Source organism: Pseudonaja textilis, chromosome 6, assembly GCF_049901715.1.
Source record: "Pseudonaja textilis isolate UNSWEBS1 chromosome 6, rPseTex1.2, whole genome shotgun sequence".
Taxonomy (NCBI): Eukaryota; Metazoa; Chordata; class Lepidosauria; order Squamata; family Elapidae; genus Pseudonaja; species Pseudonaja textilis.
Genome location: NC_141995.1, coordinates 17,555,750 through 17,580,257, shown reverse-complemented (window position 1 = coordinate 17,580,257; position 24,508 = coordinate 17,555,750). Strand labels below are relative to the sequence as shown.

At 34.9% G+C, this 24,508-nt stretch overlaps 1 protein-coding gene across 10 annotated transcripts in view; it reads left to right on the top strand.

The window, feature by feature from the left end:
* The window catches only part of PPP3CA (protein phosphatase 3 catalytic subunit alpha), a 197,133-nt gene extending 172,962 nt beyond the window's left edge, over positions 1 to 24,171 (top strand). For 2 of the 10 annotated variants that reach the window (XM_087935936.1, XM_087935941.1), the window contains exons 11-15: positions 1,693 to 1,719; positions 12,071 to 12,155; positions 14,805 to 14,902; positions 18,198 to 18,227; positions 22,387 to 24,171. In XM_087935936.1, coding sequence (XP_087792062.1) covers positions 1,693 to 1,719; positions 12,071 to 12,155; positions 14,805 to 14,902; positions 18,198 to 18,227; positions 22,387 to 22,583 — 437 coding nt within the window. In that variant the 3' untranslated portion in view covers positions 22,584 to 24,171. The remainder of the gene's footprint in view (positions 1 to 1,692; positions 1,720 to 12,070; positions 12,156 to 14,804; positions 14,903 to 18,197; positions 18,228 to 22,386) is intronic. The other 8 variants (XM_087935938.1, XM_087935942.1, XM_087935939.1 and 5 more) reach the window with 5 other exon arrangements.
* Positions 24,172 to 24,508: the final 337 nt, after the last annotated feature.

The window sequence follows — 24,508 nt, the reverse complement described above, 5'->3', positions numbered from 1 at the left end:
ACTAGTTAAAGAGAAACCAAAGGGGAGCAGAAAGCCAGAATGCAACCATAAAAGTAAATATAGATATGATGTTGCACTCTGAAATATAAATTCAGAGTTGAATATATTAAATGCTATTGTTACAGAGCCAAACTAGGTTAGGTGTAGAAGGTGAAGAAGAGTTATATTTCAAAGTTACTGTCATAATGAATGCTGTATATTTATCTTGCCTTTTCTCCAGGGCTTTTAAGGAGGCTTACATGGTATTCATTTCTGCTATTTTATCCTCATAACAACCCTGAGAGTTAATTACTGATTGAAGAGATTCAAGGAGTTTTTTTGGCTGAGTAAATACTTGAACTAAATCTCCTTCCTGCTATCTTTAGACTTTACCCAGTATCCAGGAATGGTTATCAAAGAGTTTAGATTAATTCTCTTAGGTCATTGAGCCTAATTATCGAGAAAAGCCATGACCTGAAATGTCTGGCCAGAGTAGGATGCATATAATTTATGGTTGTTTAGATGGTACTGAATTACTTGATCAGGATTCTACATGTTGCAGCCCATTTTCAGAATCTTACTGAATATGCAGATGTCAGAAAGTGTTGATGGCTACTTTATTCAGTAACCAAAGAGTCACTGTCCTTCAGCACAAAAATGCAAATCATTATAGAACTAACTGCTGAATAGGTCTTCTGGAAAAAGTATGATGAAGTCCATCATTAGAAAGAAAAGAAAAAACCTTGACTCTACTTCAATAATTAATCAAATGGGTTGATGGAATACACAAAGAGATCTCTAAGGTGCTGTGGCATTTTTTAAATTGTTTTTGGACTCTGGTCTTCAAACATTTTTATTTGAGAATAGGTTGCCTTGAAGTTAGTTTGCTTCATTCCAAATGAATAAGTTTGGATTTAAATCTTATTATCTTATTTAAATCTTATTATTTAAATCTTGTGTTTATTTCCTGTCTTTCATTTAAGGGGCATTAGACAGGTTCATGTTTCTTTTTCCGTGACTCTTACTGCTGTTTCTTCCCCTTTCAACTATCACAAAGGTCTCCAAACTTAGCAACTTTAAGACTTGTGGACGTCAACTCCCAGAATTCCTCAGCCAATAGGCTGAGGAATTCTGGGAGTTGAAATCCACAAGTCTTAAAGTTGCCAAGATTGGAGACCCCTGAACTATCATGTTATGAGAAAGATCAGAGTTATAGACAGGAATTGCTTGACGCAGATGTGAATGAATGAATCTATGCTCTCTGCTCCTGGCCCACCATTATATAATAAATTACTCTGGGAGATATACATGGCAAAAAAAAACTCCTGAGAAACATATTTCTCAGTATCTATGTACTCCTGCAGTTAACCTATCATACTTGATCTCCTAAATGAATCATTGCATGACCCAAGCAGCATGGCCAGTAGTGGACCAGCCTTCTGATTATCTTCTTGCATTTTAATTTATTGCAAAGTTTACTAACAAAGCTGTGCTGAAGTGTGTTTTTTCTTCTCATAATTCTTTTTTCTATTCCTTTTCAGTGTTCCCTGTCTAATTTGTTTCTTTTCTATTTTTCAGAATTACTTAAGTATTACTTTCCCATTGATGTTGTCTTGTATTACACCCTTCTTCGTTCTCCTTTCTTTTTTTAAAAAAAAACTCTTATCTTCATTGATCTGTTTTCTTTTTCCCCCTACTCTGGAATTTCATAAGAAGATCCTATTTATGCACAGAAGAAAGGTATTATTAAATGGTCAAGAAAGGCTTATATTTAATTTGTTGTTGTATAACTTTTCCTAGTGCTAACTCTTAGAAACTTTCATCTTCCTGCCAAATTCTCAAAAATGTATTCCATATTATATGCACTTTCCTAATAATCAAATGACTATTTAGACTAGGTATGGGGATCCTGTAGCCCCCCCCCCCCTCACCCAATTGTAAAACAATAACAAAACAGCATCCCATATTGTCCATAATTGATCAGAATTTTTGTAACACAACAATGAGAGCAAAATAGGTTGCTCAATTTTCTACTCAGCTGATATAGATCACTATTGACTAATTCCGTAACGGTCAACTTGATTGGGGTATATTTGCATCCTTAAAACAGATTTGCCTTGTTAAAAATTGTGTGTGTGTGTGTGAAAATGTACTTCAAAGAAAAAAAAATGCCGCATGGGGGCTGCTGAATCTTTACAACCTTCAGCTTTGATACAAATAATCCCCCACATAGTACCTTTTCTTAACCGGTTGGATGTTAGATCAAGATTCACCTTTCTTGATTAAGTGGTTTTCCACTATCCACTCTGTGCATGGTTTGCTCAAAATTACAATAACTGACTGGTTGCAGCTTATCATACTAAGTTATGTCATTAGGAACATATGAGTGGTATGGAAACTTGGTTAAAGTCATGAAAAATTAAAAGAAATCTAAAAGTTGGTTACACCAGGATATTTCAAATTAGTTTCAGGGAAACTGCTATTTTTAACTGCATGGTGTTTTTCTGAATTATTATTTTTTTAGTAACTGTGGAAGAACTTTTAGCCTAAAAACCTTACAATTGCTATGATGTTAATAAGCTCTTATTTAATAGCAATTAATACATTGACAAACCAGCTCAGTATATATAATTTAGTGTTAAACTTTAGTGGGCACACAAATTTGCCAACAAGACTTTAACAAGACAATTTGAATACTTGGTGTACTGGGTTCTGCTTTGTTATACTCTGTAATACATTTTATACACTTGCAATACTTTAAGCAATGCCATGATAGAGGACAACTTTGACTTTTTGAAATATACACTTGTCTATAGTAAAGCACCAACTACAGCATTTCCTTAGCGTAGAACTCTAGCTTTTCACTAAGCAGTACAACATAGACCTTTTGGTATCAGGATGCAGAATATACCCTTTAATTTAAAACCTGTTTGTCATTGGCCATATTTGGAACTTTTCTTAGAATGAAGCAGTTGTGGCCGAAGATTCAAATCAAAACCCACCCATTCCCATCACTATTTGCTTAATTTCATCCAGTTTTTAAGCTGCCCATCGATCTCCTCTGCAATGAAGAAGACCTTCCAGTAGAATGCTGTTACCCAGTACAGTTCCCTTGGCAGTGTGGTCAACAGATTTATATGCTCCCTTTGTTCTGGAGAAGAGGAAGCTAGGAAATGAACCACTGGCTGAACTTTCCCCATTGCATTAAGTCTCCCAAACTTCCCATCTCTATGATCAGTCCCTAATAAAAAGACTTGATATACAAATTAAATATTCTACTTTCCTGTAATTCCTACATAGGTTATGAAACTCAGCTGGATAGTCAAGAGTCTCGGGAAATTGCCAATAGAGGAGAAGACTTTCATCTACATTTAAATCCCTTCGTGGCATGGGTCCAGGTTACTTAAGGGACCATCTCACCCCCTTGGGATTTGCCTGTACCATAGAGGAGGTATTTTTGTGGGTCCCCTCAGGCCAATTATTCCGGCTGGTGGTATCCAAGAGGAGGGCTGTTGCTCCTTCCCTCTGAAACATCTTAACCCCCCACCTCCCCAAATGTGATGTTGGCCCCAACCTTCCGATCCTTTCATAAGGGCCTAAAGATGTGGTTCTGCCAGTGGGAGAACAGCGCAGTGGAGGTGGTTGATCACGTAACAACAGATCCCTCTCTGCCCTCCCCCTCTTCTTAGGTTTTAATGTTGATTTTAATTATTTATGTTTTAATTGTATGCATATAGATATATATTTTATGATTGTAAGCCATCCAGAGCTACCATATGGTAAGATGGGCGGGCAATAAATTTTATAAATAAATAATAAAATGAATTTCTCAGAAAATTAGTATTTAGACGTTAATTCCTCTCTTATGGGATTTATAAAAAGGAGCTGTGAGAGATGTATGTGCCCACTTCATGTAAGAATCACCATTTGCCCCACAAATTCAGATTTCTGCACATCCCCAATAGAAAAGTTATTATTTGCAAGCCTGCCTCAAATAAATAGTCCAATTTATGTGTCCTCCATTTTACGTTTCTCTTCTAGTCTGTCCACAGTATAAGTACTAAGATATGAGATCCAGTTTGCAGTGTTATCTGAGCCTAGACCAAATTTTTAAAGGATTTATCCATTCTTGTCCCAAATTGCATAGAGATATATTAGTGGCAGGACGACTATATAGTGAGATTTTGTTATTGTTGAGAAATTGCTAAGAAACTAAAACAGTTCTTGGTTGCTAAAAGTAGAATTTTTAAAAAAAACCACTAAAGAATCTTTATAGATTTTATTGCAGAATAAAATTATTGAAACAAAATATTGCAGAAGAAAAGCTACCTACTTTTATCAGTCATCACAATGTAAAAGTGAATGTTATACCTTCACTTTCAAGTGTTCAGTCTAGCAGGTCTCCTTTCCCTTTATATAATCCGTTTTTATTCTTTCTTTCCTATAATACATATTTCAGAGGTATCTGTAATTTTCTTTTAACTGCATCTTCTAGTTTCTTTAAACTTTCCTGTGTAATATTTTGCCTATTTTCTTTTTCTCTGACTAAAAAAATTGCATAAATTATTTTGCTGCATTTATGATTCATTTTTCCAATCCTACCCTGAAAATCAGTTTTAGCTTCTTCCAAATATATTTATGTCTTTAAAACTTTGGTTTACATTTATTGTTTAGATCAGGATTGTAAAATTTAAATCTCATTTCTATTCATCATTCCTTTGTTTAATATGCACTGGTAAATCTTCATTTCACCAATTCATTTGTAAAGGTAGCTAAAAATATATCAATTCGAAAATACTTTCAAATAATCCATGTTTTCTGAGCTATTTAGCAAACAAATGTTTTATCTCTACATAGCTGGAATATATTTGGTTGTGATTTCTTTAGAAATCTCAATTTATTTTTATTCTTTGTATTCTTTGTTCTAATACTATTTATACTGTTTCACCCAATATCCTAACTCAAAACACATTATGGTATACTTTATTCTCAGATTTTTCTGTATGCAACAATATAAGCAAAGATAAATCTGTCATAACTCTATTATTGAATTTATCACATGCATTGCATACTTGTTCAACAATATAGCATTTGATAATAGCCTAGTTCATTTGTGTATCATCAGAGTATTTTAGATGCATCAAAAGTGAACTATAATATTTTTTTACAGGGGTTCTATCTATTCACATTAAATTTAATGACTAACAACTTTGGCTGCAATTCCATTTTTCCCCACTGTATCAGATTTTTTTTAAAAAAATAGTGGTCATGAATACATAAAAATATTCAAAATAATAAAATGTAGCTGGGAAAAAAACTAAAGATGATATTTTTTGGTCAGGCCAAAGTATACAAAGCCATTTTTCCCCGAAAAAAACTCTCCATATTAATAAAGCAACATCAGTTACTTAACCCCAAAAGTGCCTTTTCAAGAGGCAACTGGACTTTCTAGTTTTTCTTTGAAGACGTTCTCATCCAAGAAGCTATCCAGCTGTCTGCAAGGAGTATAAATCCTTCCATTCCCCACTACCCAGTCAGAGCTGAAGAAGCTTCTTAGATGAGAAGCGAAACATCTTCAAAGAAAAAAATCAGAAAATCAAGTTGTTTCTTGAAAAAGCACCTTTGGGACAATCATGACCTGGATGACTGAGAATCTCCACAGACATCGGTTACTTCAAGGTGTCAAACTCACATCGTCACAGCATCGTCACGTGACATATCGGGACTTTTTTCTCCTTCGCTAAACCAGGCATGGGCGTGGCAAGCACATGACATATCAGGCCTGCAAGCTGTAAGTTTGACAACCCTGAGTTACTTGAATTAATTTAAATCCATTTTTTTCCAAACTTAAATCTAGATACTCGTCAAAATTATCTAAGCCTGCTCAACAAAATCTCCAAACTTTTTCACTGGTTTGTTCATAAATAATACAGAATTGTCATATAGATTTCTTTCTTTCTGACTCTTCATTTATTCTTACTTTTTCTGATAAAGAAATTACTAAAAGTGTTTTTAATTATGACAGTCCTAAATAGGTGCCCTATAAACATTTTCAAATTCTGATATCCATTTTCATGTCTAAATCTGTCGTATCGTGTATATATTTTGTATCCTCTTCATTTGGTAAATTTATTGTCCATATCAAATTTCTAAAGAGCAGAAGGTAAGTGCTTCACTGCAAGAGATTAAGAGAAAACATACCATTTTTACAATATACATTTTAGAGGTGTATTAAGAATTTTGAACCATATTTTTAAGTCTTGATTCAGGATGACTACAGATACATGATATATAATCTCACATGATAATAATTTTTGTTTCACTTTTTCCCATCTAAGGTATTTTTATTTTGTATGATATCACTTAATAAAGCATTTGAAAATAGAGATAATTTTCTCCAGTGAATCTGGAACTTTGTTAAACATATACAATTGTTCAGCAGTTTATTACTACAATAAGCACTTGTAAATCCTGTGTATCTCTAGTTCATTGTAGAAATTTGATTTGCCCTAATAATTTTTTAACTCCCTCTAAAGGATAACATTAAGAATAAAAAATATAATTTTAAGGATATGCAGATCAATTTAAATCCTGGTCAAATCGGCTTGAATTCAGAAGCTAGTTTGTTTCATTACATTTTCTGCACAAAATAAATAAACCCATAGGTTTTTGTGGTGGATAATTTCCTTTGATGTATGCACTTTGCCTGTTTTAGCATCTTTCCTCTATATGCATGTTTTAGTTATCTTTCTCAAGTATATTCTCTGTCTGTTTATCTCTCCCCGCTCTCTCTCTCTCTCTCTCTCTCTCTCTCTCTCCTGCTCAAATTTATCCAGTTTGTATACAGTTTTTGAGCTGGAAATATTTCAGGATGGCTGTTGGTTGACTCCATGAATTACATGCATGTCCACTTAAATACTATACATTGTAGTGAATAGTATTTTATTTGAAAAGAAACTTGTCATTTATTTCTATTATATCCCTATCATATTATGTCAATACATAATATTCACTGAAAAAGTTACTATTTTATTCATTATTTTAATTTGTGTGAATTGCAGCATTATTTCTTATCTTACATTAAGCCTAATATTTTATTTATTTATTATAATTTCTTTTTTCATATTGTGATTTAAAAAGATAAATAGTTTCTGCTTGAATCCAATTAATTAGATCCCCTATTTTCTCTATGACTCTTGTGAATTTTTTGTATACATGTCTTACACTTTTGACATTGTCATGGAAATTTATAAATTTTTATATTTTCTTTTTCTTGAATAAGAAATCTTAATATATCTAACTATGGCTTTAAAACTAAAATTGGCTATAAAAATTAATTTTTTTGCTTTATCTTTGATTTACACAATTACACTTTTAGAAAGTAAATTATTTTTATTTCTTATAAAGAGTTAATTAAAAAAGAAATGCCATTTCATATTTTCCAGGTAAAAATCCAGTAATCAATTTTGCTTATAAAGTCTTTATACTATTTCTTTTATTGAGAAGCAAATAAATCTTTCAAAGGGAACTCAAGACAGGAGTGGGATAAGCATCTTGTTCGAAATCTTGTTCTAAATGCAATATCATTCACATTCTAGTTCAGAAACATTTTAACTTCAGTCTAGGAATTGTTTTATATCTTACTTCTCCAGTTCTTCAAGTACAATTCTAGTTTTCAAAGAAAATTTCCTTATTTGAGTCTAGCTACTTCCTTCTTTCTTTAACTCCTGACATAAATCCTTATGTTGATGTAGTTGTATCATTTATTTTGACAGTAACATTCTGGGTTTTTTTTTACCATTTCCATTATTTCAGGAATTTTTTTCATTGATCACTCCTCTACTTTTAAGAACCATATTTCCATGTTGGGTAGAAAAGAGTTTTGTACCTAAAGCAACCCTGCCATTTCTTCTCCTTTTATAATGGCATGATACAAAAAAAAAAGATAAGGATGTGATAATATCCAAATCAGCATAGTTGTCTAACACCAACATAAAATTAGGAAATAGCCTGTTTTGAGCAGAGTTTGCGTGTGTCTGTGTGTATCCTCAAAGATGCTGCAACAGATACCTTCAGAACAGTGCTCAGTCAGGCTATTTCCTATTCTTATGTAATTTTTTGCAATTTTATGTATAAAATTTATTTGCCACCCACCTTACCTCAAGGTAGCTCTGGGTGAAATTATGCTTTCAGATGTAAATGCAACCCTGCAATAATGTAAAAATGTAGGGGCTTCTTTTGTGATATTGTAGTGCTCCTTACTTGTGACATCCCTCCCGCAATCCCCATATATGCCACTGGTTACTTAACATAGTTATGTTGACAGATCAGTGATAACCACTGATAATCATCATTCTTGTGTTGTTTTCTGTTATCTTGTTACTTGTGTAAATAAAGCATAAACAAAAAGGATATTCTTTATATTTTATATATTTTTTTAAACAAATTTTATTGATTTTCAAAGACAATATACAAACAAACAAAACATAAAAACATAAAATATCTTTTCTGAAAGCTGCTTGATCCCAGGTTACATCTCTTCGTACAGACACAAATTCAAATTCATGTTCATTTTATATACCATTCCTTATCTTATTACCATTTTCCATTTTCTATATAGCTTCTCACCTCTTTTAACTCTCTTAGTTTTATTTTATTTATCTCATCTCAGTTCAGATCATAATATTTATTATTCTTTATCTGTTCTGTTTCCAGCTTTCTATGTCTCTTTTCTCTTTAAACAAAACTTCTCCTGTACACTGAGTATGACGCCTTTAACTCTTTCCCCTAAATTTATAATACTTAATATAATACATGATTTCCATTGGGATTCTGTTTAGTACATTCTAAAATTATACATTATATTTTATAAAAAGAAAAAAATTATAAGTATATAATATAATTAAAGCAACTATCAATGCCAATACAAATCTAATCATTAATATTAATATTCATTTATATCTTAAACATTTTACACATCACTTTTCAATTGAATATCATACTTTTATGGGAACACTTATACCTTCCATAGTTATTTCCCCCCCACATCACATATTTTAAATCATTGTATTTAAATCATTGTATCATTAAAATGTTCCCATTTCCTCCTACTTCAATTCTCTCATTTATTTCATTGGCTTCTTTTTATTCACAAAAATTTCACTAAGTTACACTAAATATTTTATCCCATTTTTGATCACATGTTGTTTCCAATTTTCTAACAATATTTCTAAGTACCAATATAAGAATAGAATCTTATGTACCTTTGCAGAATCCCTTTTTCAATTAAATTTACCCATTATCTCTAAATGAATCTTGTTTCTTCACATCTTGCTCCCCACCATTAAGGCTTCTCATCCCTTCCTTCCTCCCTTGCTTGTTCTTCTCCCTGCCCTTTTTACCCCCTTGTCTCTCCACCTCCCTTTTCTTCTTCTGCTTTCCCCCTTTCTGTTGTTTTCCAACATTAAATCCACTTTTCACCTTATTTTTCTCTTTTTTGGTTGCTTTTTCAAGTCTTAAAGTCCCCTTTTTCTTTTCCTCTTTCTCCCTTTCTTCCCCAAATAAAGTTACTTGTTCATCAAAGATGGCTTCTTCTTTGTCCCAATCATCTTGTTGTGCAGTCAGTTTCTCATAGGGGCAAATCGCCATTTCTAAAAATTGAAAGAGAGTGCAAAGAGAGTCTTTCCCTTCTTCTTGTTCTTCTTTGTATTTTCTATATTCAATTTTCAATTCATCCACAAGTGATGCCATAGCAGAAAGAAAAAGTTTTTCCAAAACAACTACCCAAGTGTTCTTAGTCAAAAATAGTTCCCAAAAGTCCCAAAGTCATCAAACAATCCAAATAAGCTATTTCTTTTAGCACTTTCTTCTTTCTTCACTTTCTCTTTCTGGGGTTACTGTTTAGTTACAAAGTTCCAGTTAAAATGTATCTTTTAGAAGTCTTGTTAGTATTTAACAATTCTTAGAAATTCCAGGCAATCTCCTCCTTACTTCCAAATCCTGCTCCAATTCTTTTCCTCTCCCTTCCCACTTACAGCAAAAAAGTTTTTTTAAAAAATATTCAGAAATCCTTATCCCTTTAGCATTTCATTACCTATTAGTGCCAATGCGGGTTTTTCTGATTTTTCTTGCATTTCCATTCGCTGTCATGTTAGGAAGGAGAGTGAAAAAAAAGAAAAACTTTCCCTTTTAATTTCCATTCGCCACTTGCAAATCTCTGGAAACGATGTGTCTTTCGCAAATTTTAAGTTCCAGGGTACTTTCGTTGTTGCTTTGTCCCAGTCAGCAAAAAAACTTTCACTTCTTCTCAACTCCTCCTGCACTTTCTTTTTCCGGCTGAGCGCTTCTATGTGGCGGCCATTGCTGACCGCCGCTCAGCTGCCTTCAGAAAAGGGGGTTTAGCTGGCTAGAGAAGAGAGGTGCGATATCTCTCGACTCTGCCAGAACCCCCCTATCTTCGCCACCTTCTACGGAGGTGGCTAGCCCTGAAGCCAGGTGGCTCATGGCACTCCGGCAGCGAGCGCAGGCAGAAACCGCGCACAGTCGCGGATTTCTGCCTGCCCTGAAGCGCTGCAGACCGGAACTCCTATATTTTATATTTTTGAAGCACCAATCTGCCATTAGAAATTAACAAAAACTATTTGTTCTGATAGAGAGAAAAGCTGTAATATATACTTTAATATTTGCAAAGGCCTTAAAGATAGTTTATACTCCAAAGTTGCTAAATACTGGTAATGTGAAACTCCTTTTGTTTTCTACGGCTTGATTTCCCCCCCCCCCAAAAAAAAACCCTTAATTTTTTCTTTCAATAATAATCCTTGTTTCAAATGTTTATTTTAAAAATTACGGACTATTTTATGATACTTATGGGTTTTTTTTCATCTCTAAATACAATCTTGTTTAAAATTAATCAGGCACAGGTAGTTTGGTAGTTAGCTGACTGAACATTATCAATGTAATTTCTCATTTTTCACATGGATCATTTGCCACAAAGATATCCCAGTCAGAAGTCAAACATTTTGAGGCTTTTCTTTCAGTCATTAAAACATGATCTTGAACTAGTGCTCTGTAATAATTCGTTACATATATATTTTCAGGTGATTGAAAATTATGTTCAAATTCTATGTACAAATGTTTGAGATTAATTTTCGTGTATGGTCCGAGACACAGGTCAAAAATAAACATTATTTTTTCTGAGAATTTTTGATAAAAATTCAGGAAGGACAGAATTATTTGATAAAGAACTGGTACATATATTACATTAGAATAACAGAAATTGGAAAGAATCTTTGAGGTCTTCTAATCCAACCCCTTGCTCAGGAAGGAAACCCTATATTATTTCATACAAATGGTTGTCCAATCTCTTAAAAATGTAAGCTATCTGCCTTAACACATTACACATATATGTAATGTGCAAAGCAGCTAGTTCTATGCTTCCCAGTTAGATGTAAATAACAGTTTTTTTTTGAAGTTTTTATGCAAGCATTCCCTGAAAAGCCACCTGACCAATTAACTCTTAATTTCAGTTCCTCAAATATATACCACACAGACACAGTTGTTTGAAGTATAAATTGCAGACTATAATACTTTCTCAGTGGCAGTTCAGTATATGTTTTTTTATTAAAATACAGACTGATAAAGGAAAGAGTAAATATTTCAAAAAGCAGGGGGAAGCATTCTGAGAACCAGTAGAATTGTACATGTTAAAGTATCATTTGATATATAAGTTAACTGCATGTAACCCAAGTGGAAAGATAATAAATCTGTTCTAAAATGTTCTAACTTGTACAGTTTTAAATTAAATTTTAAAAATGACAGTTTATTTCATAAAACCATTGCATTGTAGTCTATTATTTGTGTCTTGTAAAAGAATAAAAATAATTCAAAGCCTAAATCCAGGTTGTAATAAACAGAAAAAGCAAACAGCTGCTGGTAATTTATGCACACATAAAATATAATAAAAATAAAATTATAGAATTATGGGAAACGTCTGGTGGAGGATGAAATGTATCTATTATAGGTTCTTGGAGTTCAGGTATTCTAAAATAATCTTAAAATTATTATTTTTTTCTTTTTTCTTTTCTCCTTATAGGAGCCACAGCTGCAGCTCGAAAAGAAGTTATACGGAACAAGATCCGGGCGATAGGGAAAATGGCTCGAGTGTTTTCTGTACTGAGGTATGGTTCCTGTGTATTTTAGCATATAAATTATTCTTCATTCCTTCAGAGAAACATTTCTTTGCAAAATAGCAATAGAAATAGCACTTATAAACTGCTTCATAGTGCTTTATAGCAGTGGTCTTTGTGGCTAGACAGCCCAGCTGGGAGACGGAGAGGGAGAGGGGGAACTGTGCCACATGAGCAGCGGGCCAGCACATGTGTGCATGCACAAGCTGACTAGGCCCACCACTCCCATAAGTTGAGCACTCCAGCCAGCCACTCGTGTGTCCCAATTCCAAATAGGCCACAGCCCATTATTGGGCCCAGGATTGGGCAACCACTGATTTATAACTATCTTTAAGTGGTTTACAGAGTCAGCATATTGCACCCAATAATCGGAGTCCTCCTTTTACCGACTTCAGAAAGATGAAAGGCTGAGTCAACCTTGAGCTGGTCAAGAGTGAACTCCTGTCAGTGAGCAGAGTCAGCCTGCAATACTGCATCCTAACCACTGCTCTATCATGGCTCTAAAACAGTAAAAGACATTTTCCTGCATTCCCTCAGGGTTTTACCCGATCAACTTTATTAAAAAAGGAAATTGCCTTCTATCAGTTGTATGTTCCTTTACAATACAGTTAAGCCATACAACCTCTGAATAGGCATACAGGTAGTATTTGATTTACAACCATTCATTTAGTGACTGTTTGAAATTACAATAGCACTGAAAAAAGTCACTTATGACTATTTTTCACATTGACAACCATTGCAGAGTCCCCATGATCATGTGATCAAAATTCAGACACGTGGCAACTGGCATGTACTTATGACAGTTGCATATCCTGGGGTCATGTGATCATCTTTTGTCACCTTCTGACAAGCAAAGTCCACAGGGAAGCCAGATTCATTTAACAACCGTGTTCCTAACTTAACAACTGCCATGATTCACTTCACAGCTATAGCAAGAAGTGTTGTAAAAGGAGGCTAAACTCAACAACTGTCCCAGCTGGGCTCAATTGTGTTTGTAAGTCAAGGACTACCAATAGTTTGCCATCTCAGAATTTTTATATGTTACAAGCTTTAGAACAATCGAGATGATGGAACTGTAGAAGTTAGTCTAAGACATTTTGCTGCCTGAAGCCAAAAACACAAATATTCACCCACCTATGCGCACACACTTTTTTTTCACTTAGAGGCCATTCTGACCCAGATCATTTCTTCCTCCTCCTGGGATTTGGGAGGCCAAAAGCTGGACTGCCGGATTAAGTGGAGCCTTGTTGAAATATTGCAGTGTTGTGGTGAATTGAGCTGAGTGAACGTTCATCCCATGTATGTGATGGTTTACACCTCTGTGGCTGTGTATGGCCTTGCTCTAATTTCCTATAGCTTTTACCTTAATTGGAGAAGCTCTAAACTAGGGGCGTCAAATGGGTGCAGCCCACGGGGTTCTTAGATTTGGCCCGAGGGGCCATCTTGGAAATAGCAAAGAACCTGCCAGTGAAGACAGCTCGCAAGAGCTGCATGTGGCCCTCCCATGTTCTGTTTTTGCTGGCAGAGGCCATCCCAGCCGAAAACAGGAGTCTGTTTTCTCTGGCAGAGTGCTCGCCCCCCTCTGACATGAGTGACATCATGCCCATGCCCACCCCATCCATGCCCCCACTCCCCTCGAGATCAAACACAACCCCGATGCGGCCCTCAATGAAATCGAGTTTGACATCCCTGCTCTAAACATTGCAGTATATAGCTCCTTAGTAGTTGGTAAGTATTAGCAATCCTTTTCCTGGAACCTACTTTGAAAGAGAAAAGAGAGTTGGAGATACAAGAAAAGAGTAGTTTCCCTCTTTATCCCTTTTGGCTCCGACACTACCTTTGATTTGCTTCATATATCATTTATATAGAGCCAGCGTGGTGTAGTGGTTAAAACATCAGGCTATGGCCTGGGATACCATGAGTTCTAGTCTCACTTTAGACATAAAGCCATCTGGATGATCTTGGGCCAGTCACTTTTTCTCAGACCTCGCAATGGTAAGCCACTTCTGAAAATTCTTGCCAAGAAGGGACTTGTCCAAGCAGTCTCCAAAAATCAATCACAATTGAATGGAAGAAGAAAAGTGTTACACGAACATTCACCAGCATAATGATGTGGTTAATAATCATGTGTTCTTACCTTTTTTTTCTTTTTTTAAAAAAATGCTTTTACTATCTAAACCAGCTGTCTCCAACCTTGACAATTTTAAGACTTGTGGACTTAAATTCTCAGAATTCCTCAGCCAGCAAAAGCTGGCTGAGGAATTCTAGGAGTTGAAGTCCACAAGTTTTAAAGTCGCCAAGGTTGAAGAGCCTTGGTCTAAACTCTCCTCATTTCTAGATGAAATCCTCTACCCATCAGGATGGACTTGAGATTTATAATTCCTTATTCATTACAGGAATATACAGTATGTCATAACTCCTGGGCCTGTATTAGTGGCGATATTGTTCTGCTTACTATAGGCGGTCCTGCTTTTTTACTCAAAAGACTGGCGTCCAAAGCAGCTTGCCACAGTAAAAAAAAAAGGTGTGATAAACAGAAGTGTTCTTCAAGTGTTAGAAGGGTTGCCCAGCTGTACCACCTGTTTCCTCTGATTGTTTCTGTTGCGACCCACAGCTGACGTCTCATTCTGTTCCCATCAGGGAGGAGAGTGAGAGTGTGCTGACTCTGAAAGGGTTGACCCCCACAGGAATGCTGCCCAGCGGGGTGCTCTCGGGAGGAAAGCAGACTCTACAAAGTGGTAAGTGCTTTTGCACATGTGTACTGGGATAGAGCTAAATTTTTCATCCTCTTTCCATTATAACAAGATTGTATTTTCACACACACACACACAATTGAGGGAAAGGGTACAGAACGTACCTCACAAAATTGGGTTGCACACATATGTACATACATACACATATATACCCAGAGAGAGAGATAGGACAAGTCTAATTTTCAAACCAATTTTATCTCACTTGACGTTATTTAGAAGAAAAAATAGATTATTTCTTAATTTCCGGGAAGGAATCTCTTGCAGAAGGAGCATAGCAATCTTGAGGGAAAGTATGTCTAATTCATATTTGTGCTGGCTTCCTAAAATTCATCTGCCTTATAGTACAGCTAAACGACTGGGGCCGATATAAAGATAAAATGTTCAAACCAACCAAGCTTTTTCCTTAGTCTACTCTGTATTGGTTTGAGCAGCAAGAATGTAACTCTGCACCAATTTAAAAAGTCACAAGGCAGAGAGACAGAGTACAAAATGGGTCTGAGTGTCCAATTTATAAATGCAGCAATAGTCCCCTTGTACATGAATACACCTGTGCAGTATTGTAAATAACTTGCACAATTCTGAAAAACCCTCCTTCCTGTAAGCAAGTGTACACTGGAGTCCTTGATGCACCTAATACTTGGTGGGATGCTGACAGGAACTTCTGCCCCTATTGGCTTGTCTGGCTGGCCTAGCTATCATTGTTAACTTCCCAGCAGACAGTTTTGCAGTGCATATGTGATGAGCACTGTATTGTGGGCGTGTGAGCAAGGTCAACCATAGAACACTAATACGCCACTTAGGCTTGCTGGGTTGCTAAGTTTCTTTCCTGTAGCAATGCTAAAAAGAAAGCCAAGTCTATATGACTGGTATAGTGAGTACATTATTTAGTTCCATGTAGGTGCACCCCAAAGGCTGGGGTTTCTTTTAGTCCCATGTTTAGCATGATGGCTGAACCCATTGTGGTTTCATAAACACAAGGGGCAGATTGGGGAACACAGTTTCAGGAATACTGATATTTGGGGGGAAGAATAGCTCGATACAGCAATACAGATCTGAGTATTTTTCAGGAACATGTGATCCTTCTCTCCTTCCACAGCAAAATGCAACAACCTCTCCAACAACCTCTCCAAAATGCAACAACCTCGCCTTCCTTTTCCCCCCCTCCAAAAAAAGTGTGCCTTTTATTATTCTTTTTGTTTACGGAAATCTGCATATTTCAATTGGAATCCAGGTTTCCTTCATAGATACATATCTAATAGCAAATCTAGTGATTAACAATTCGCTAATCCATACCTGGGGAAGTCATAAGTGAACTTGAGAAAGCATTCATTAATTGATTTTGATCTAAATGCAGCAGGAAAGCATTTTTACCCAGTGACTGTATCCAAAACATATTTTGCATGAATTATGTTATAGAGTCTAGCTGGCAGGATAAACTTCTTGAAGTAAGGAGCCACAATCAAATTTATTAATGTATATAACTGTTATTTTGTTACTTGTTTTTAATATATATTTCATGCACCCATGAGTGTCCTATTGTAATTATGATGCAAGTTTTAGTAACCATGAGACATGGACATTCGCCTTTCCAATAACTCAGTCTCAGCCTCTAACTTTCCCATTTCTTCTTGGAGTTTCTTCCCTGTACTTTTCCCCTTTTTGTCTCTTTTTCTCTTATCTAGAAGATTCAGGTATTCTGTGGTAAACTCTCTTTTTGGTGGCTTGTGTGTTACACATATTGTAATGGTCTGCTTTGTAAATGCTGCAGTATGACAGAATATTTTTGATACACTGATGCAATTTGTAGTGCATGGAGGATATTTGACTTTCAGATAATTTGGTCTACCAAAAATGTTGCAGTCCTAGTTAAAGAAGTAAAATTTCCTTCTGTCACATCATTCAAAAGTCTCATTAAACTATGCACTGGCAAATACTGCAGTATTAAATCTAGTAGAACATTACTATACCCACCCATTAGTTAATATCTTACACCATTCATCAAATATACTGAAATTCACATAATTTCTGTTAAGAGCAATTAACAGAAAATATGGGCAATATATTCTGTGAAATGTGCTCATTCTTAGTAGTCATTATTTTCAACATTTCCATGCAATTTAGATCTTGTTGCTCATCTTTGTTCTTTATTTTCTCTCTTTCATGTTGATTATGCATATTTATTTTTATCATTTGATTCTCCTGCCAGGGCTGTAGATTCTATGGGGGAACATACCCTTGATGCAATATGGCATTTAATGAGATATCACAGATGTCTATATTAAATATTTCATTTGCAAAAGTACAATATCCTGATTTGGTCAGACTCAGGCTGATAATATGTTAAAGCCAACTGGCTGTCCAAGGAAATTCAAGCTAACAACAGTATTTTTAATTTCTGCTTGTATATTCTTAAGCCCAGTTTTAAAAGGCAAATTTTAAATCTGTGTTATTCTACCAACAACTATGAAATGGCCTGTTTTACAGTATTTTAGCTCCATTCAAAAACTTACATATAGATTGATATAGAACATAGAATTCTAACATTTGTTAGAATTTCAGCTACTTATAGATTACCTCAAAATATGATGAGTGCAAAAATAATAAGAAATGCATTAAATAAAATGTTGGACACTGGTGTAAATATATAGAGAATGAACGAAAATGGAGGGAAAGATGCTCACCAAAGTTTACAAATAGCATATTCCTTTAAAAAAAAAAACTGCTATTAAGGCCTTCCACAATCTTATGCTCTTTGAATGCATTGGAATTTAACTCTCAACAATTCCCAAATTACTGAGAATAATGGGAGATGAAATCCAAAGCATCTTCAAAGTTACCAAGAAGTGGAATTGAGAGGAAATGCTGTTTCAGCAATGGTGGTGATTTCTTCTGCCTGCTTAAAGTTTTGTTTTCTCTATATGGCGCTCCTCTGTTTAACTTGCCGCATTAAATATGGCAATTGTTCTTGTCCTAAATTGACTTAATCATTGGAACTTCCAATTTATATTCTATTTAACAACCACTGTGGTCATTTTCAAATACCAGATCACATACTTCTTCACCCCCCTGCAAAAATAAACAAGAAATCTATTGCCTGCAAGTTACAAGACCTGTGTTTGTTTCTGTATGTGGCCATTTGTGTTGTCTTCTGTGTCAAAATCCAGCACTTATAATAACCTTTAAGTGTACTTAGCTCCTTTGCTATTCACTGACTTGTTCTGAGAGTTAAATCCTCTGCTCATTTTTCTCATTCATTTTGCTACCCCTTTCTTCTCTTCAGCTACTGTTGAGGCTATTGAGGCTGATGAAGGTAAATTGGCCAGATCCCTTTCTGTTGTGGTTGCAACAGATAAGGGCTCTGCTGGGTGTATTCATTCTTTTGCTGTAGCTTGTATAGAGTGTGTGGGTGTTGAGCTAACAATTGTGGCTCAGTATTAACCTCAGTTTACTTGCTTTAAAGGGGAAAGTGTTTCTTTTGTTGTTGATGTTGTTTCTTAAAGTTGCAAAAAAATATGTTCTGATATGTGTCCATGAAGCTTCAGATGCTGAATCAGTGTCACAGAAGGATAAGAAAGCTTGCAATCCAATTAAAGTTATTTGGCAAACAAGCAGTTTCTTTCAGGGGACCAATCTGTTCATCGTGTTCTCTTTAGCTATCTCCAAAAACGGAGAGTACATCAGTAAAATTGAAAAGAATTTCCCCTGTATTGAAGTCCATAGCAAAGTGAATGGGTCTTCTCTGTAATTCAACACATTTTAAAATACCCTTCGGGGAAGGGGGAAAAAATCATTAATACAATGAGAGGATGGTAAGACAGTATTTTTTTTCCCCCAAGCCTTGGGAACTTCCTGTAATTCCACCCTTAACATCAGCATTATTTTACAGGATTTCTGGCACAAATGAATTACTGTCAGAGCAGTTTGAATGCAAAACGTTAAGGTGCATCTCTTAAGCGTACCTTTCATTTTGACACCTATGAAATTCTGTTAGTTATGCAGTTAAGAGGTCTCCAATTTTTTTATGATGAAATATGTTCTGTGCAATGAGAAAATTAATATTTCAAATTGTTTTGCAAGATGAGAAGACTCTCTAAAATTCCCCTTTAAAACAAAACGAAACAAATATATTCAGTTGTATTTTGTTCTTGCCCACATAAAAATGTGAGTTTTTCTTAAGGAAAAAAAAAGTATTAGCTTTCTGGCAAGACGTAATAGTACCATTTTGGCTTCTCCTATCTATTTTTGCTTTTAAGAAAGTTTTTGTTACAGAGGTGGAAAAAGAATCATAGAAATAAGTAAGAGAAAATACAACTGCTTTCTAAATAGCAGTGAGTAAGCTGCTATTTACATTGGAATTCTCTATTCCTGTTGGCAAATTCTACTCTGCAGTGTGCATTCTTGTTGACAGTTTGGCTGTTTTTTTTTTCCTGTGATTTGTGTGACTGTGTTGTGTTTCTAGCATTACTCTCAATGTAAACTGCTAATAATCATTGTCTGACCAGCAGCAGAACACATTCTTCAACACTATGATGTATAAATATGTCTTCTTGACATAAAGATTAATTTACAGTATGCTTCCCATTCTGGAAATAGATCTTGTTCAGATTAAACTTCTATTTATTATCAGCTTGTTCTATAATGGAAGTTTTACTTCATCATTATTTTAGAATGGTTTTCTCCTTTGGGAAATCAAATAGAGAATGTGATTATAAGTATAGCTTCACTGGTGGCCTCTCCAGGCCACAGGACACCTCAGTAGCAACACATGCTCCACAGAAATAGACAAACTTTTACCTCACTGCCATTCTTCATATACCTGGTTCATAACTGAATGGGTCATAACTGGCAGCAGTGTGGTGAAAATTTAAAGGAAATGTTCTTAGGAATAATTGTTCACCCTACCTTTAGCTCTGAAACATATCTGAAATTTGGTGGAGAATGGGTGAGATTTTAAACTTGAGTGATATGTGGGAAAAGAGAATGCCAGGGAAAAAATGATATTTTTAGCCCTTTGAAAATTTCCACAAAAGACTATGTTGTTTTAAAGAAGCCAGTGTACAAACTTCAAATGTATTGGGATATCCAGTACTGTACTGAAATAATATTCCATACGTGAAAAATATGTTCCAGTTGATACTTTATACTGAGAGAACTCAAATCAATTTCAGTTATATATATATTTGCTAGCAAATTCTTGTTCAAGTAAAGGTGTAACACCTTTATTATTAAACCCTAACTCTTGGACAAGATTTTTTAGAAGTAAATAATTAATAACTTCCTTTTCACTCTTGGTTCTTTAAATCCAATCCATCAGCAATTCTTTGGGAATTTCACAAACTGAATGCCATTTCAGATGGAATAATATACTGTGGATTTCATCTGGCAATGAATGAAAAAAATTGCCACATAATTTGGGAGAGGTGTGTCAATCTTCCAGATCTTTCTGCAATTCTCAGTTCCATGGCTGTGGTAGGAAAGACATCAGCATGAGAGGAGTTCTACAAACATTTACCCAAGTTTAATAATACCAGGGACAACAAAATTGAACATAAAATCAAAATTCAGAAAATAATTGGCTTTTTCTCTAATAGAAAATAGAGATGGTTAGTCAACTGGCCAACAAAAATTGGATCTCTTTACACTCTTTTCTTTTGCTCACATCCATCTAATAATACACCCCACCCACCCCGTGTTTTTGTTTGGACTAGCTGGATTCTCTGCATGTTAAAAAAAACTGAGCAGAAATAAGCATATCCAAACATTATTTAAATCTAATATGAAACATTTGGTTTTAATTTTATTGAAAATTAGCATAGTAGCAATTGAAAAGTTAAACAGATTGTTGCCCAAAATTCTTCCCATTTTCATTTTGAAAATATTAAGAAAAGTGCTTTGCATGGATCCCTGGAAGGGAATAGAAAGTGAGCAGTATCTAGTGAGAGCAATGTGGAACTCAATGCCAGTGCTAAATGGAAAATTCATTCACTTTTTAAAATTCAGTTACTTTCTCTCCTGTTCTTACACTTTCAAAGCTAAGAATGACAAATATGCTGAAACAATTATATTCAGAGTCCATGGCACATTGAACAACCACCATAATTATCTGGGATTGACAGAAGTTTATTGTTTTTGAATAGCATACAATCCATTCTGCTATGCTGAAGACACTGAGAGTCTTCCGTGCAATATAGTTAAAAAGTTTTCCTTCAGTGATGAATCTTACAGATACAACACAGGGTCCTTAACAATGGGGCAGCCAGTGTACTACAATAAAGAAATTCAGCCGTTGCATAGCATGCCACCAACTTAGCAACTCCTTTCTTTTCATTAAAAAAAAAACAAATTATGTGTAAGCAACAGTTAAACGTGGCTTTAGTAATAATATTGATGGGAATAAAAAGCTTTCTTCTAGATTAATCAGGATTTTTAATAAACCCCAATTTTAAACAGCCTTAGGGTTTTTTAAAAAATCTTGGCTCTAATATAGCAGTTAGTAGTTTAATTCCTGCAAGAAGAGCAAAACAATGGAAGCTATTTGTAGTTTGGACCCTTTATCTTTTAATAGTGATTGAAAACATAGCTATTTGTTATATTTCCCCTCTGGATTTTCCATAGAGAGCAGCATAGCAAATTTGCTCATCTAGGAGTGTGACTATAAAATGATTGGAAAGAGTCCTTGGAAAGAGTCCTTGGATAAGCCACACTTTTGAAATCTTAATACAATTGTTTGTAGAGCCTTTGGAAGTTGCTAAGAATAGCAAAATTGCTAAATTTCATCCGTTTATTTCAAAGAAATAAAAATAATCTATGAAATCAGCATACATTCTATCACAAACAAAACCGTGAAGACCTTTCAAAAAACCTATAAAGGGGAACCCACTTAAAAAAAACAAACCCTATCACCTCATTTCAAAATATTCTTAAAATCCTCATTTCAAATCTCCATTCACATTCACAGTTTATTGTTGGTATCAGACTGGGTTAATCTCAATGTTAGGACCAAACAGATTTCTTGCTATAATTTCAGCAACCATTATGGAAATAAATGAAATTTCCTACAGGAAATAATTGTGATCGTCAATTCTTGCCACCTCCCAAAGAATAGTGAGAATTGGCTTCCAGATCTCAAGAAAATCAATTTTAGTTGTCTTTTTTTCTTTCTTTCTGAACTCTACTTGTCCTGAAAATTGTTCATTTAGCTGAAACTGCAGAACAAAATGCCAGAACTGGATTTTGTTGGGAGCATATTGATCATTCAAGAGACATTGGCTGTTCACCTTTTAGCTGTTTCCAATTACATCCAGAAGCTTTAATTGCGTTGTCATTTTTTGTTTTCTTCACTTTGAAGGAATCTCTCGCTCATTGATCAGTAGTAGCTGATAAAAAAACCCAACCCTTTGTTCCTACTGACTTTCTTTCCTGTTTTGTTTTGTTGTTCTTTTCTTCCCCACTCCCTTTTTTCTCTTCAGCTATCAAAGGATTCTCACCACAGCATAAGATCACAAGCTTTGAAGAAGCCAAAGGCTTGGACCGGATCAATGAAAGGATGCCCCCGCGCAGGGATGCCATGCCTTCTGATGCCAACCTGAATTCCATCAACAAGGGAATCTCTTCAGAGACGAACGGCACCGACAGCAATGGCAGTAACAGCAGCAATATCCAGTGACCCATTCTGACTCGCAGGGATAATTTTTTTTTGTTTTTGAGCAGGGCACCGTGGGACTGCTGCTCAACAGCAGTTGGATTTTCTTGCCTCTGACAGTAGCTTACCTGCTCTGGGGCCAGATGTTGGATTCAGTTTACAATATCATCTAAGAAGAGATAGTAAACTTTATTTTGGTGGGGTGGGGGTGGAGGTAGAAACACCTCCTTGGACATGCCTTTAAAATGCTTGTAGAGAAATAAACGAAAGTTAATGCTGGTCTATATTGCAAAGTTGGGGGAATGAACCTGTTTTCCTATTGCATTGGAAATCTCTAGATATGTTAACTGAAAGGCCTTTTATTATTATGTTACTGGACATGACAACTTTGTCTGATTTCTTACTAACTATTGTACGTTTACAGTTGCAGCACTATACATGGACAACATCCAAACCATTTTTAACAGAGTGATGTACAAACTAAATAAGGAGACTATTTATTGATAATGTTTTGCTACTCTTGTCAGACGACGGCTATCTAAAACAAAACAAAACAAAAAAAATTAGGCAATCTTTAAAAATATATATAAAAGAAAAAGAGAATGTTGCAAATTTGTTAAAAATGCCAAAAAAAAAGACAATTTAATTTTGTACACATTATGCTTACCTCAGGTTTCTTTAGTGTGCTTGAATACCCTTCTTTAATTATAACATTTACCTTAATTAATCTGGCGATGAGAAATCTTTTTCATTTGTGTTTTTAAGGAAAAAAAACTGGAATAATGATATCCTTTTTTTTTCTTTTACTAGTTTCAGTTTATATTTAGGTTTTTTTTCTTTTTTTTGTTCCTTTTTTTGGTAAATCAAGTCTTGGTTGTGGCTTGCTGAATTTAAATATTTATGAGTGGTGCATTTTTAAGTATAGTGAACAAGACACCATATTAAGTGCAGTGAAAGCATCTATATTCTGTAAAAAATCTGCCTATGCATGTTTTTTAAGAAAAAAAAATTGGCTGTATAGGCCTGTATGGGACTGTAATGCGCTTAGTGGTCTGACTTATACTGGAAATGTATGTATACTGGCGTACTTTATATTCTCTAAAAAGAAAATGCTAATGCCTTTGAAATTTTGTAATCAAAAAAGCTTTGAAAAAATCTAAGGGGGAGAGTATTCTTAAAAGTTTTTAATATAAGCTTGTCAGTGCACATATAGATGGTTAGCATGTTTAGCAAACCTTGTGAAATTTAAACTAAGTTTGTAGTTACATGTGAAACTAAATGCATGAGAACTGTTAACGTCATGATGAGTTAGTCATTTTGTTACGTTCTGTCATGTGCCACAAAATGTGTGATTTTTTTCACTTTTTTTCCCTTTATATATCAGTTACGGGTTACAACTGGTTCAGTCTTAAAGGAGGAGGAAAAACCAACAAAACAGTCCACTGATATTTTTTATCAATTGTATAAGTGCCCAAGTAATTCACTACAGCCTACAGCCTTGCCTTTGTAATTTGACTTATGAAATGTTGGCAATCAAAGCATGCACTTGTAACAATGAAAAAAAAAAAGCATTTTATATTACTACTCAATAAAAATGTGCATGAACCTAGAAGATCTCTTGTTAAATCTCCAGTATGTGATAGTACATATTCAACACTTTCTCAGGTTTCTTTGTGAGGGGAGCAAACCTTTTTATTACTTGGTTTGTGTGTTACCTGTCCTAGTCCACAAGCTCTCTGACTTGCCCAAAAGAGTGTCTTTGTTGTCTTTTAAGATGACTAACAAGTCTTCATATAGGAGATCCAATAAACCAAGAGTGACCTGGTTGAAGAAGGATAGTCTATTGACAGTAGGAAATTGCATATCTGTTTCACAGAGATACATTTTAAAATTTCAGGGAGCTGAATGTGGGATCTTCTACTTTCCACGCTTGCTGTTGTTTATTGAAT